Here is a 15,285-nt window from a genome sequence, read left to right on the forward strand (position 1 = left end):
AGTGTAAAATGTACAAATTCTCTTCTGAATTTTAATAGAGAAGAGAAAAAAAGTTATCTAAATTCCTAAATTTATCAATGAAAATGAAAAAGATTCCTCTTCAGTTCCTAATTTCTCAAAGATATAAAAAATTTAAAATTCATTTCTAAATTTTTCCATAGAAGATAGGAATGGCTATACTATGATTGTGATTATTTTCCATGAAGATAAAAAGTTTCACTTTATTTCTAATTTTTCTTAAATTCAGTTCATTCATCTAACCATCAAAAACAATAGGTTAGGTTAGGTATAAATAAATATTGATAAATAATTAGAAACATTCCTCCATATTTAAGTTAGGTTAGGTTAAATTATCATGAGCACTCATGATAAGCTAACCTAACCTAACTTAAAAATGGTAAAAAGATTAAATTAGGTTAGGTTAGATTAAGTTAGGTTAGGTTAAGTTAGGTTAGGTTAGCCTACGTACGCGCGCGTACGTAGGCTAGCCTAACCTAACCTAATTTAATCTTTTTACCATGTTTAAGTTAGGTTAGGTTAGCTTATCAAATGAGTGCTCATGGTAAGTTAACCTAACCTAACTTAAACATGGAGAAATGTTTCTAATTATTTATTAATATTTATTTATACCTAACCTAACCTATTGTTTTTGATGGTTAGATGAATGAACTGAATTTAAGAAAAATTAAAAATAAAGTGAAACTTTTTATCTTCATGGAAAATAATCACAATCAAAGTATAGCCATTCCTATCTTCTATGGAAAAATTTAGAATTGAACTTTAAATTTTTATGTCTTTGAGAAATTAGGAACTGAAATGGAAGCTTTTTAATTTTCATTGGTAAATTTCAGAATTGAGTTAACTTTTTTTTTCTCTTCTCGATGAAAATTCAGAAGAGAACTTGTACATTTTGCGCTTCGAGAAAACTCATAATTAAAGTGGAGCTCCATATCTTCATGAAGAATATTCACAATCAAAGTATAACTTTTCTCATCTTCTATGAAAAATTTGGAACAGAACTTTAAATTTTTTCATCTCTTTGAGAAAAGTCGGAACTGAATTTAAGAAAATTTATAATTAAAGTGAAACTTTTTATCTTCATGGAAAATAATCGCAATCATAGTATAACTTTTCCTATCTTCTACGGAAAAATTTAGAGCTGAACTTTAAATTTTTTATGTCTTGGTGAACTTAAAACTGAAGTGGAAGCTTTTTATTTTCTCTGGAGAAATTAGAATTGAATTGTGTTCTTTGGTAAAATTCAGAATAGAACTTGAATATTCATGACCAAAGTATAACTTTTCCAATCTTCTATGAAAAATTTGGAGCATAACTTTAAATTTTTTCATCTCTTTGTGAAAAGTCGGAAGTGAATTTAAGAAAATTTAGAATTAAAGTGAAACTTTTTATCTTCATGGAAAATAATCACAATCCTAGTATAACTTTTCCTATCTTCTATGGAAAAATTTAGAACTGAACTTCAAATTTTTTATGTCTTGGTGAACTTAAAACTGACGTGGAAGCTTTTTATTTTCTCTGGAGAAATTAAAATTGAATTATGTTCTTTGGTAAAATTCAGAAGAGAACATGAACTTTTCTATTTTCTATGAAAAATTTGGAACAGTATTTTAAATTTTTTTATCTGTTTGAGAAAAATCTGAACTGAAGTGGAAAATTTTTATATTATTTTGGGAAAATAAAATTGATCAATAACTTATTTTATTTTCACTGAGAAAATTCAGAATCGAAGTTGAACTTTTCTTCACTTTTTTGAGAAAATTTAAAATTGAAGTGAAACTTTTTATCTTCATAGAAAATAATCACAATCATAGTATAACTTTTCCTATCTTCTATGGAAAAATTTAGAACTGAACTTTAAATTGTTTATGTCTTGATGAGCTTAAAACTGAAGTGAAAGCTTTTTATTTTCTCTGGAGAAATTAGAATTGAATAGTGTTCTTTGGTAAAATTCAGAAGAGAACTTGAATATTCACGATCAAAGTATAACTTTTCCAATCTTCTATGAAAAATTTGGAACTGAACTTTAAATTTTTCATCTCTATGTGAACAGTCAGAACTGAATTTAAGAAAATTTAGAATTAAAGTGAAACTTTTTATCTTCATGGAAAATAATCACAATCATAGTATAACTTTTCCTATCTTCTACGGAAAAATTTACAAGTGAACTTTAAATTTTTTATGTATTGGTGAACTTAAAACTGAAGTGGAAGCTTATTATTTTCTCTGGAGAAATTAGAATTGAATTATGTTCGTTGGTAAAATTCAGAAGAGAACTTGAACTCTTCTATCTTCTATGGAAAATTTGGAATAGTATTTTAAATTTTTCATCTCTTTGAGAGAACTCTGAACTGAAGTGGAAATTTTTTATATTATTTTGGGAAAATAGAATTGATCCATATCTTATTTCATTTTCATTGAGAAAATTCAGAATCGAAATTGAACTTTTCTTCTTCCGGGAAAACATTTGGAACAGAACTTTAAATTTTTTCATCTCTTTGAGAAAGGTCGGAACTGAATTTAAGAAAATTTAGAATTAAAGTGAAACTTTTTATCTTCATAGAAAATAATCACAATCATAGTATAACTTTTCTTATCTTCTAAGGAAAAATTTAGAACTGAACTTTAAATTTTTTATGTCTTGGTGAACTTAAAACTGAAGTGGAAGCTTTTTATTTTCTCTGGGGAAATTAGAATTGAATTGTGATCCTTGGTAAAATTCAGAAGAGAACTTGAACTTTTCTATCTTCTATGAAAAATTTGGAACAGTATTTAAAATTTTTTCATCTCTTTGAGAAAAATCTGAACTGAAGTGGAAACTTTTTATATTATTTTGGGGAAATAGAATTCATCAATAACTTATTTCATTTTCATTGAGAAAAATTCAGAATCGAAGTTGAACTTTTCTTCTTTCGGGAAAATATTTGGAACAGAACTTTAAATTTTTTCATCTCTTTGAGGAAAGTCGGAACTGAATTTAAGAAAATTTAGAATTAAAGTGAAACTTTTTATCTTCATGGAAAATAATCACAATCATAGTATAACTTTTCCTATCTTCCAAGAAAAAATTTAGAACTGAACTTTAAATTTATTATGTCTTGGTGAACTTAAAACTGAACGGGAAGCTTTTTATTTTCTCTGGAGAAATTAGAATTGAATTATGTTCTTTGGTAAAATTCAGAAGAGAACTTGAATATTCACGATCAAAGTATAACTTTTCCTATCTTCTATGAAAAATTTGGAACAGAACTTTAAATTTTTTCATCTTTATGTGAAAAGTCGGAACTAAATTTAAGAAAATTTAGAATTAAAGTGAAACTTTTTATCTTCATGGAAAATAATAACAATCATAGTATAACTTTTCCTATCTTCTACGGAAAAATTTAGAACTGAACTTTAAATTTTTTATGTCTTGGTGAACTTAAAACTGAAGTGGAAGCTTTTTGCTTTCTCTGGAGAAATTAGAATTGAATTATGTTCTTTGCTAAAATTCAGTAGAGAACTTGAACTTTTCTATCTTCTATGAAAAATTTGGAACAATATTTTAAATTTTTTCATCTCTTTGAGAAAAATCTGAATTGAAGTGGAAAATTTTATATTATTTTAGGAAAATAGAATTGATCAATAACTTATTTCATTTTCATTGAGAAAATTCAGAATCGAAGTTTAACTTTTCTTCTTCCGGGAAAATATTTGGAACAGAACTTAAAATTTTTTCATCTCTTTGAGAAAGGTCGGAATTGAATTTAAGAAAATTTACAATTAAAGTGAAACTTTTTATCTTCATGGAAAAAAATCTGTGGAAGCTTTTTATTTTCTCTGGAGATATTAGAATTGTATTGTGTTCTTTGGTAAAATTCAGAAGAGAACATGAACTTTTCTATCTTCTTTGAAAAATTTTGAACAGTATTTTAAATTTTTTCATCTCTGAGAAAAATCTGAACTGAAGTGGAAACTTTTTATATCATTTTGGGAAAATAGAATTGATCAATAACTTATTTCATTTTCATTGAGAAAATTCAGAATCGCAGTTGAACTTTTCTTCTTCCGGGAAAATATTTGGAACAGAGCTTTAAATTTTTTCATCTCTTTGAGAAAGTTCGGAATTGAATTTAAGAAAATTTAGAATTAAAGTGAATCTTTTTATCTTCATGGAAAATAATCACAATCATAGTATAACTTTTCCTATCTTCTACGGAAAAATTTAGAAGCTTTTTATTTTCTCTTGAGAAATTAGAATTGAATTATGTTCTTTTGGTAAAATTCAGAAGAGAACTTGAACTTTTCTATCTTCTATGAAAAATTTGGAACAGTATTTTAAATTTTTTCATCTCTTTGAGAAAAATCTGAATTGAAGTGGAAAATTTTATATTATTTTAGGAAAATAGAATTGATCCAATAACTTACTTCATTTTCATTGAGAAAATTCAGAATCGAAGTTGAACTTTTCTTCTTCCGGGAAAATATTTGGAACAGAACTTTAAATTTTTTCAATCTCTTTGAGAAAGGTCAGAATTAAATTTCAGAAAATTTAGAATTAAAGTGAAACTTTTATCTTCATGGAAAATAATCACAATCATAGTATAACTTTTCCTATCTTCTATGGAAAAATTTAGAACTGAACTTAAAATTTTGTTTGTCTTGGTGAACATAAAACTTAACAGGAAGCTTTTTATTTTCTCTGGAGAAATTAGAATTGAATTGTGTTCTTTGGTAAAATTCAGAAGAGAACTTGAACTTTTCTATCTTCTATGAAAAATTTGGAACAGGATTATAAATTTTTTTGTCTCTTTGAGAAAAATGTGAACTGAAGTGGAAACTTTTCATATTATTTTGGGAAAATAGAATTGATCAATAACTTATTCCATTTTCATTGAGAAAATTCAGAATCGAAGTTGAACTTTTCTTCTTCCGGGAAAATGTTTGGAACAGAAGAGATGGGAACTTCAACGTGTAAAATGGGTTTAGGAAGGACATTAAGAAAGTATCTTGTTCTGAAATGCCATTTGAAAAGTATTGCTTGGTGTTCGAGCATTCAAAAGGCAGTATAGTAAAGTTGTGGGTGAAAAGGATGGGTACTTCAACTTGTAAAATGGGTTTAGGAAGGACATTAAGAAAAGAAATTGTTCTTAAATGCCTTTTGAAAAGTATTGCTTGGTGTTGGAGTATTCAAAAAAGCTGTAAAGTAAAGTTTTGGGTGAAAAGGATGGGTACTTCAACTTGTAAAATGGGTTTAGGAAGGACATTAAGAAAATAACTTGTTGTGAATTGCCCTTTGAAAAGCATTGCCTGGTGTTGGAGCATTCAAAAAGCTGTAAAGTAAAGTTGTGGGTGAAAAAGATGGGTACTTCGATTTGTAAAATGAGCTTAGGAAGGACATTAAGAAAAGAACTTGTTCTGAAATGCCTTTTGAAAAGTATTGCTTGATCTTGGGGTGTGCAAAAAGTCGTAAAGTAAAGTTGTGGGTGAAAAGGATGGGTACTTCAATTTGTGAAATAGGTTTCGGACGGTCACTAAGAAAAGAACTTGTTCTGAAATGCCTTTTGAAAAGTATTGCTTGGTGTTGGAGCATTCAAAAAGACCTAAAGTAAAGTTGTGGGTGAAAAGGATGGGTACTTCAACTTGTAAAATGGGTTTAGGATGGACATTATAAAAAGAACTTGTTCTGAAATGCCTTTTGAAAAGTATTGCTTGGTGTTGGAGCATTCAAAAAAGCTGTAAAGTACAGTTGTGGGTGAAATGGATGGGTTCTTCAATTTGTAAAATGGGTTTATTATTGACATTAAAAAAAGAACTTTTTCTGAAATGCCTTTTGAAAAGTATTGCTTGGTGTTGGGGCATTCAAAAGCTGTAAAGTAAAGTTGTGGGTGAAAAGGATGGGAACTTCAACTTGTAAAATGGGTTTAGGAAGGACATTATGAAAAGAACTTGTTCTGAAATGCCCTTTGAAAAGTATTGCTTGGTGTTGGAGCATTCAAAAAGGCAGTATAGAAAAGTTGTGGGTGAAAAGGATGGGTACTTCAACTTGTAAAATGAGTTTAGGAAGGACATTAAGAAAAGAAATTGTTCTGAGATGCCTTTTGAAAAGTATTGCTTGGTGTTGGAGCATTCAAAAAGTTGCAAAGTGAAGTTTTGGGTGAAAAGGAAGGGTAATTCTATTTGTAAAATAGGGTTAGGATGGACATTAAGAGAAGAAATTTGTCTGAAATGCCCTTTGAAAATAATTGATTGGTTTTTGAGCGTTCAAAAAGCCGTAAGGTAAAGTTGTGTGTGAAAAAGAGGGGTACTTCAATTTTTAAAATGGGTTTAGGACGGTCACTAAGAAAAGAACTTGTTCTGAAATGCCTTTTGAAAAGTATTGCTTGATCTTGGGGTGTGCAAAAAGTCGTAAAGTAAAGTTGTGGGTGAGAAGGATGGGTACTTCAACTTGTAAAATGGGTTTAGGATGGACATTAAGAAAATAACTTGTTCTGAAAAGATATAATAAAGCCTTAAAAAAGTATTAAAAAATAGGATGGAGGGCTCTTTGGGGGCCCGAGGAGCCCTTTGGGGGTCCGGGGGCCCTTGGAGGCCGGGTGGTCCCTTGGGAGCCCGGATGCTTCCTTCGGGGTTGGCGTAGGGGGATTGGAGCCCTTTGGGGTTGGGGTAGAGGACCTCACATCACTGTTCAAATACAACTTGTGTATTATAACGACCACAGAGTTTCACCCTCAAATCCTCTTCTAAAACATCTTCTAAAATCATCTTTTAAAATGTTTCTAACTGTTTCGCTGAAATAATTCCCTAGAATGTCTAAAACGGTTTCGCCCAAATAACCCCTAAACGTAATTTCTGCGTGTTCCTTTTGTTTTGGCATCTCTGCGCTGTCACATTTGAAATTACTAGGAAACTCTTTCCCGCGTTAATCTCTTCATCTCTAAGATCCAAATATCTCTTCCCCACCGTTAATGCGCATTGAAAACTTCACCCACAAACAATTCTCCTGGACGAACTCCAAAGACATTAATAAACTTTGCCCAGAGACAATTCTCCTTGGAAATACATCAAAGTTAGAAAAATCCTGTTTTTTCATTCTCAGTGACAAAAACCATAAAAACAGACATAAATTGATGTTGACATCCATGAAAAACAACAAATAAATTGACCAACACTCATAACCTTCCACGAAACATCCATCAATGTGAGAAAAATCCTGTTTTTCAAGTTAGAAAAATCCTGTTTTTTCATTCTCACTGACAAAAACCATAAATTATGTACTGTCAACGTTAAACTAAATTGCAGATGGCAGCAGGGTATGTCGTCTGGGAGTAGCACCCCCCTTTCTACTCATATTTTTCATCGCTGCACCATCTTTTTCTCGTTTGGATTGGCACAGAGACACTTTCGCATCTCATAACCGGATTCAAATTCTGAGCCCTGCAGTGTGTTGCTGCAGCTAAGTTTGAACTCTTAGTCCCTTATTACGAAGCTGAGATCAATCCCACTGTGCAACTATAAGACATCACTGCACGAGTAGAAATACATCTAGTTTTTCTTCTTGGTTAAATTTATTCAGCCTTTTGTGAAGGACAAAACCATTGGCTCCCTTTAGTGACCAAGCTAATTGACAAGAAGAAACATGTTGCATGTTTCAAGAACGAAAATCAGCGCACAACTAGTTCCACGAACAAAAATAAGTACACAATAAGTTCTATGAACAAAATCAGTTTCACCAGGAGAAAAATCACTGTAAAAGTTTCACGAAGAGAAAAATCAACATGCAACAAGTTTCACGAACAAAAATCAGCAAGCAACAATGTCCACGAACAAAAAATGGGCACGCAACAAGCTCCATGAAAAAATCAGTTTCTTGGGGAGAAAAATCAATGCATAAGTTTCACGAAGAGAAAATAATTTTATTATCTGGATAACCTTCAGTCTAGCTATGTTCTCCCCCCCACCATAAATACCTATGTATAGCCCTGGGCTATGGAAGAAATTCAACGATTTTGCAAGTTTCAATTAATTTGTAATTGTTTTTCAATAACGGTTGGCTGGTAATACCAAATAATACCAATTTGAAAAAAAGACAGTAATCATATGAATAATACATATAAACCTATTGATCTATAGGTCGTTGATTTTTAATTCAAATCAAGTAGTTGCGGACATCAAACCATGGTTAATTGTAAAAAGCCAAGACAGATACTCTGGGTGAGAGGCAAATCTGGCATAAGCCCTTTTTAGCATTGTATAAAAATGACATCATTTTACAGAAGAAGTGGCAAATGCTGCATATTATCTTTCGGACAACAACATTGGATTGTTTCGCTGGTTTTTCTGTTGGAGTTTTGCTAACAGCTACGTTTGGACACGCTCCGCTGCTAAAATGTTTAAACTATGAACTTCAATTCTGTACAAAATATATTGAAACATATAGCCTTGAAAAACAAAACATTGGGAAAAAATTCAGCCAAGTGACGACATTCGAAAAGATTTCCATTCACACGGCTATTTCAGTTCATTCTCTTGCAGAATGAACAAATTGAAAATTGCAAAAACCTTTTTCTAATCCTGAATCTCGGAAATTATGATAAAAACCGAATAAGAAGACATCGAACACAAACAACGAGCTCAGCCAAGCTTTTCTTTGTGAGCTCGGAATAACTTAATAAAAAAAATGGTCATTAAAACCAATATAATTTGATTGAATATTGCATAATATGGGATTGTTGTTTTGGATTGCGATTTTGTGTTGTTTATGCTTTATCTCCATTGAAATTTTGTGGTTTTTGGGAAGAAAGCCAAAGGGAAAATATCTTTTGCTTCTTGGCCTTCCAGAAAGTGGAAAGACTCTGATTTTTAATCAACTGGTTCATAAGAAACCTGTGTTTACCGTAACATCAGTCAAAGAAAATATTGGTAACCTCGTCCTTGAAGAACACAAACACCTTGATATTGTTGATATTCCTGAGCATATCAGATTCTGTAAAAAAAAATTTGACGTTTATAAAAAATCAGCCAATGCAATCGTTTTTGTTGTTGATTCGAGAACCTATTCAGAGAAACTGAAAGATATTGCAGAATATTTGTATGAGGTTTTAACCGATGACCATATTGCAGAAGCGTGCCCTCCGATACTAGTTTTCTGTAATAAATCGGACAAGATATCCATAAGAACAGAGGTTATAAAGAAAGCTATCGAAACAGAGATGAATTATCTTCAGATGAGTAGGCACAAATTGCTGAGCTACTCAGATTTTAGTAATAACAGGACAAAATTAAGGAAAATCGGCAGTGAATTCTCTTTTTCTGATTTACCAAGAATCAAGGTAGAATTTGTACAGGGTTTTGCAACCGATCAATATATCAACTATCTCAATCAAGTTGAGGTGGGATGTGACATTAATAGTTTAAAACAATGGATCTTAAAGTCTTGAGTCATGGTTTGCTTCCTCCCTGTCCGGGTATTTGTTTTCAGATTGCTTTATTTCAATACACTGGGAGTTTCGTTTTATGACAAAACAACATTTTCTTTTTTCTATTCTGGCATTCTTCTTCTTTTGCTTCCAACCTCCTAGTTCCAGAGGAGTTTTCTACGGATTGTTTTGGGTACCATACTGACTGTATTTCCAACAGTAGGGTGTAGGAAAATTGATGTTCAATCCCACTTTCTAGAGCTAACTGCAAAAATGTTTTTTTTTACTAAATATGATAGTAGTATGTTGTTAATTAGCGCTGATTGCACAAGAATATGTGTGCTGTTTCAACCGGACAAGACCTACCAGACAGGTTTCTGAGTCAACAGCCATTTCTGGATCAATCAGAGACAATTGATGCAGAGGGTACTCAATATACGGTGACTCGATTAACACAACTATGATGTCATAGCAACCAATCTATAGCAGCCAGATTCAATATAAGGAGTGATTTTCATTGTAATTCATATTAGTAAAAGAATTAAATTCAGAGAGACAATAGTTTGTTTCTTATATTCTATAATTTGACAAGATATTATCATAGAAAATGAGTGCTATGTTTACACTATTGGAGCTTAATGGTGAAGCAGGGAGCAGCAATGATACAAGGACGCGAGTACCATGCGTAGCAGTGGAAATTACACGAGGATCTCGACTAAGCCTTGAATGGGACGAGATAAATGCAAGATATGTGATATCATTGAGCAAATTTGAATTGGAGGAGCAGTTATGCTTTGCTGCGAAACTAAATATAGTGCATTTAAATATACTTCAAGCTTCTTTAGATAACACTAGTGAGATACATCGAGGGTATTAAACTGTATAAGGGATTAATATTGTTGTTTTAATTATATTTAATAAAGTTGTTTATAAATCGAAGATTTTTTTTATAGTAGGTTAGTGTATATTCTTAAAGTATAAAAAAAATCCTGGTTAGTCTGAAGTTGATTGTGAGAGTGCTAGGACTTTAAAAAATGGATAGATTTGACAAAGAGACAATTATAAGAAATCTTATGCTTATGGAAAAATGTTTGATTTAAGATGATGATTTTCTGGAGTCATCTTTTTAAAGGAAGATATTTTCACATGCAATGCTTGTCGATATAATGAAAACCGATTCTCCATAATTAGACTATTGTATGAAGCTTTTACGTCGTGGTCCAACGGCATTTACACAATTTATTGACATATTAATCGAAAAAAGACAAAATGCTAGTGTGGATTTCCTTTTGAACACCTTAGAAGTTTAAGACTATAATTTTTTTCACAAGAATGATGTTGTTCAAAGGGGATTTACTCCTCTCCCTCTCCCTCCTTCTCAATTTGTTGATCTTAGCTCAGTTATATTTTGGCGATGCGAGTGTCAACACATGAAAAAATGTTCTGTACATGTTTACTATGCATGTATACACTGGGCAGCTGGTCATCATGTGAGACTTGTACAATGATTGACGAGTATGGTGAAAAGTGAAGATTATGCAACCCGTGTAAATGGCTTAGAGGATATGCTGTGCAAATTAAAAGTTGTAATTCATGTCTTGAAGAGATGTGTGACTCTCACCCTAGAGGCTACCTATGTTCCAACTGTCACTATGATAAATGTAGACAGTGGGAGAATACATATCCTGGTATGCTTGGAAAGAACCCTAAACATGATTTTAGTTTATTACTAAAAGACTGGTATCGTCGTGGCTTTAAATTGTTTTCGGAGGAGGAAACAGGTCTACAATTCAACTGTTGCAATAACAAAAGAATTTGGTTTCTACGTCATTGTTGTGAAGACAATGGCTACTATGATTATAAACCTACTGATTTGTATTTAGCTGTTACAGAATGTAACAGCTAAATGATTCACCATTTGAAAACACTGTATGTGACATTGCTTAAAATTGGCAAATTGAAACCCATGAATTTTACAAAATGAACGAAAATAGTATTATTGATTATACAAAGAGATATGATAAGAGTGAAGTTACATTATACTGTAGAAAATGTGACCCCGACATTGCAGCACATCAGGATCAGTATACAGTGAATTCATATGATCTACCCGCATTAGTTGTTCTCGACAAATACCTATACGTAGTAGAAGAAGAAATCTAAAGAGTAGAAAAGTCATTTATATTATGTATATACATTATTTTTATTAATAGATAATTTTAGATACGTTTTTAGAACATTCTTGTCAATATATATTGCGATAAAAAAGATTTCATGCCTTAAAATATTGACGGTAAATCGGGATCTCCACTCACTATTGCGTCATCAGGTACGGGCAGGGCCTTAGGAATTGGCGAGACAGTTATAGCCATGAAAATACCTTCACTGACAAAAGCTGTAGTAACCATATTATTTTCATATCACCTTTGCTTCTTTGACACCGTAAAAGGGCCTTTAAACAACGACATAATCACATATTTCGGTTCTTCTTCAAGATCGTTGTGAATATGACGAAACATTACCTTTAAAATAGTTTTTTATTTATTTTAGCATCACATTAACAGCATGTGACGGTTATACGGTTTAGTCTGGTTAGAGAAACATTACGCTTGTTATTGTCATTTTACATTTAAAAGAAAATTTCAGAACAACTACCATCCAAGCTAATCATGGTTGACCACAGCCCAAAGTAACTAAAAGTTAAAAAACACGTTTTGAAAAAAATACATACCGAAAAAAAATTACCATCTAACTCTGATTGAGGAATGTTAACTATTATTTCAGTTCGTCTTAAAAGTAAAGGTTTCTTGGGAAAAGAAATTTACGGTGACTTCGAAAAAAGCCTGAAACATCTCCAAAATGGCGTCAAATCCAAATGAAAAGTGCACCATCGAAATCAACATGGTCGAAAACCTAATACAGGGAAATTACAGTCTACAGTCCCCCTCCTTGAACAACAAAGAAAATCGCTTTTTTGCACCGGTAGGACTGATCTGTCTCCTGTTTTTTTTCCAGGCCTAGCTGGTTACCAGAACATCATAGAGAGATGCTTAATAGCACATTCAAAAGCTATTTCTTATATCTACGTGCTATTTATAAATTCAGCCTTCTGTAAGTGCCATATGGCACCCAAATGGCTCTTTTTGTGCTATTTCTCAAGTGGATGCGCTAGCAGGCTACCATAACATCGTAGACATATTTTTTATAGCTCATATAAAAGTTATTGCTCATATCTACGTTCTTACTATAAATTCCACTTTCTGCAAGTTCCAAATGGCACTAAAAATGGCTCTTTTGGTGTCATGTCTCAAGTGGAAAATCTGTGGCTTTTGGGTTAGCAGAACTTATAATGGCTAGCCCAAAGAAGCAGCCCCATGCTGCTTTGGGCTAGCAGGACCCATTTGAAAGCTATTGCTCATGTTAACGTGTTTTTTTTTATCAATTCTACCATTCGTAACTACGATATAGCACTGAAGATAACACTTTTGGTGCCACTTCTTAAGTGGAAAAGCTTTGAAGTACAAAACAGGTACTATTGTCATAGTAATGTTCCCAAATTCTTAACTGGAGGTTTAAAAGAATACTTCCCGTACAGCCCCCCCCCCTCAACCTCCTTATTAAGTTTGATAAATCTTCTGCTCACCAGTAAGCTACTGAAAGATTAGCAGGCTTACACACCTTCGTAGATAGATGTTTAATGGCTCAATTATAAGCTATTGCTTATATTTACTAGGTTTTCACAATTTCTACCATCTATTAAATTTCAAAGATTTTAATGTTAACTAGTTTTCTGGGAGAATTTGCAATGAACTCTTTGTCATGGTTGAAGCATTAGCTGCAACCTAGTAAAGAACGAACCACAGCCCATAGTAACTAAAAGTTAAAAATCGATAAAATGGTCTTTTTTTTCTTCTTTTTTCCAGGCCTATCGGGTTACTAGAAAATCATAGAAAGATGCTTAAGTGCTCATTGAAAAGCTATTTTTCATAAGTACGTGGTCTATATAAATTCCATAATCTGCAAGTGCCATATGGCACGAAAAAGGGCACTTTATGCCATTTTTCAAGGGGTGGGGCCAGCGGGCTACCAGAACCTCGTAGTTAGATTTTTGATAGCTCATATAAAAAATTTTACTCGTATTTACGTTCTTCCTATTAATTCCACCATCTGCAAGTTTCAAATGGCACTTAACACGGCACTTTTAGTGCCATGTGTCGAGTGGAAAAGCTGGGGCTATTGGGCTACCGGAAATTCTTAGAGTGATGTTTAATGGATCATTTGAAAACTTTTGCTCATATCTACGTGGTTTTTTTTATCAATTCTACCATTCGTAAGGGAGATATAGCAATGAAAATACTACTTTTGGTTCCATTTTTTCCAAAATCTTGAAAGTATAATACGGTATAATTGTAATAAATGTGACCAAAAACCTTTAACTGGAGGTTTGCATGAACACCTTTAACATGTTCCTCCTCCAAGCCCCCTTAATAAGCTACTCAATTAAAGTCCTACAAACACCAATACATTAAATTAGATTATTAGAGGCGTGGCTTTGTTAGTACAGCGCTGGACTTCAAAGTAGATTATCATGGCTTTGATTCCTGCTTGGATTTTTTCTTTCAATAATGGTTTGTCCCTTCTTATGATTACTTTTCAGATAATCCACTATTTTTGCAAATGCGATGCACTCATTTTTAAAGCATATCCCGGGAAGGCTGATTTTAAAGCTATTACTCATATCTACGTGCTTTTTATCAGTTTGACCATCCATAAGTGCCATACAGCACTAAAAATGACACTTTTGGTGCCACTTCTTAAGTTGAAGTGTTTGGAAGCATAAAACGGTACTATTGCAATAATTATGGTTCAAAGCCCTTAACTGGAGATTTATAAGAGCCCCTCACATATACCGCTTTTTAAACCCTCTTAGCAAGTTTCATAAATCGCCTACTCATCTTAAAAGTAAAAGATTATTGTGAAAACAAATTAACTAAAACTAAAAACTTTTCAACTAAAAATCTACCAAAAATTAAGTTTGAATGATCCACAGTTTTATATGGAACCTTCAAATTTCATTCTACGATGAAGCCTGTGTGCTAGTTTTAATGGTGGTAATTGAGGGGAAGGTACATCCTTCCCCCTTAGTATTTTGATCCTGCCTAGGTCTTGAAAACACTTTTTTTTGGTCATTTCATTGAAAAAGAGTTCAAGTTCAATGGGTTTATTAAAAAATAAAAATAATAAATCACACATAATCAAAATACTCAGTCCATTCCCGGACGCCGAGAACCAAAATCATTACAATTTAACATAATACGCAGAATGGTCACCGCTCCTAATCTCAGACACAACCATACCCCTCATTTACCGAATAACTAAAACTATTACCTTCCCGGTCCTTACCTTCCGGGGAAACCACCCCATCATATTTAAAAATCATACATTTTTAATTTAAGTTTAATAATTAAATTTAATTCTAATTTTTTTTTTTTTTTTATAAATATTCATTTGTAATGCTATTAAATTATTTTTTGCTTTTTTTTTAAATGATACGAGGGAGCTTCTACCTCTCAGCTCTTCTGGGATCAGGTTCCATATCTTTGCACAAGCTACGTTAGGAGCGAAATCTGATCGCACGGTCGGGGTGAGGGGTATTTGCAGGTTTGATGATGATCGGGTATGCAAATTATGATGGTCTGAAATAGGTCGAAATAATCTTTTAAACGCAGATGGCAGCTCTCCAGCTAAAAACTTGAACATAAAAGTCAAGCATGATAATTGATGCAGGGACCCTAATGACAAGTACTCTTCATTTTTTCCAATTAATATCAGGCATCGTTGATGAATCGAATTCAGTTTTAAAAGTTGG

General features: G+C 32.4%; 2 protein-coding genes across 3 annotated transcripts in view; both read left to right on the forward strand.

The window, feature by feature from the left end:
- Positions 1–15,285, forward strand: part of LOC148956566 (nuclear receptor subfamily 2 group E member 1-like) — an 85,162-nt gene that overhangs the window by 22,165 nt on the left and 47,712 nt on the right. The window lies entirely within an intron of this gene.
- Positions 8,721–9,437, forward strand: LOC148956567 (signal recognition particle receptor subunit beta-like). The gene has a single exon (XM_089097690.1). It carries the CDS (start codon positions 8,721–8,723, stop codon positions 9,435–9,437), a length of 717 nt encoding a protein of 238 aa, XP_088953816.1.

Source organism: Artemia sp. Qi Xiang Cuo, chromosome 1, assembly GCF_049724085.1.
Source record: "Artemia sp. Qi Xiang Cuo chromosome 1, ASM4972408v1, whole genome shotgun sequence".
NCBI lineage: Eukaryota > Metazoa > Arthropoda > Branchiopoda > Anostraca > Artemiidae > Artemia > Artemia sp. Qi Xiang Cuo.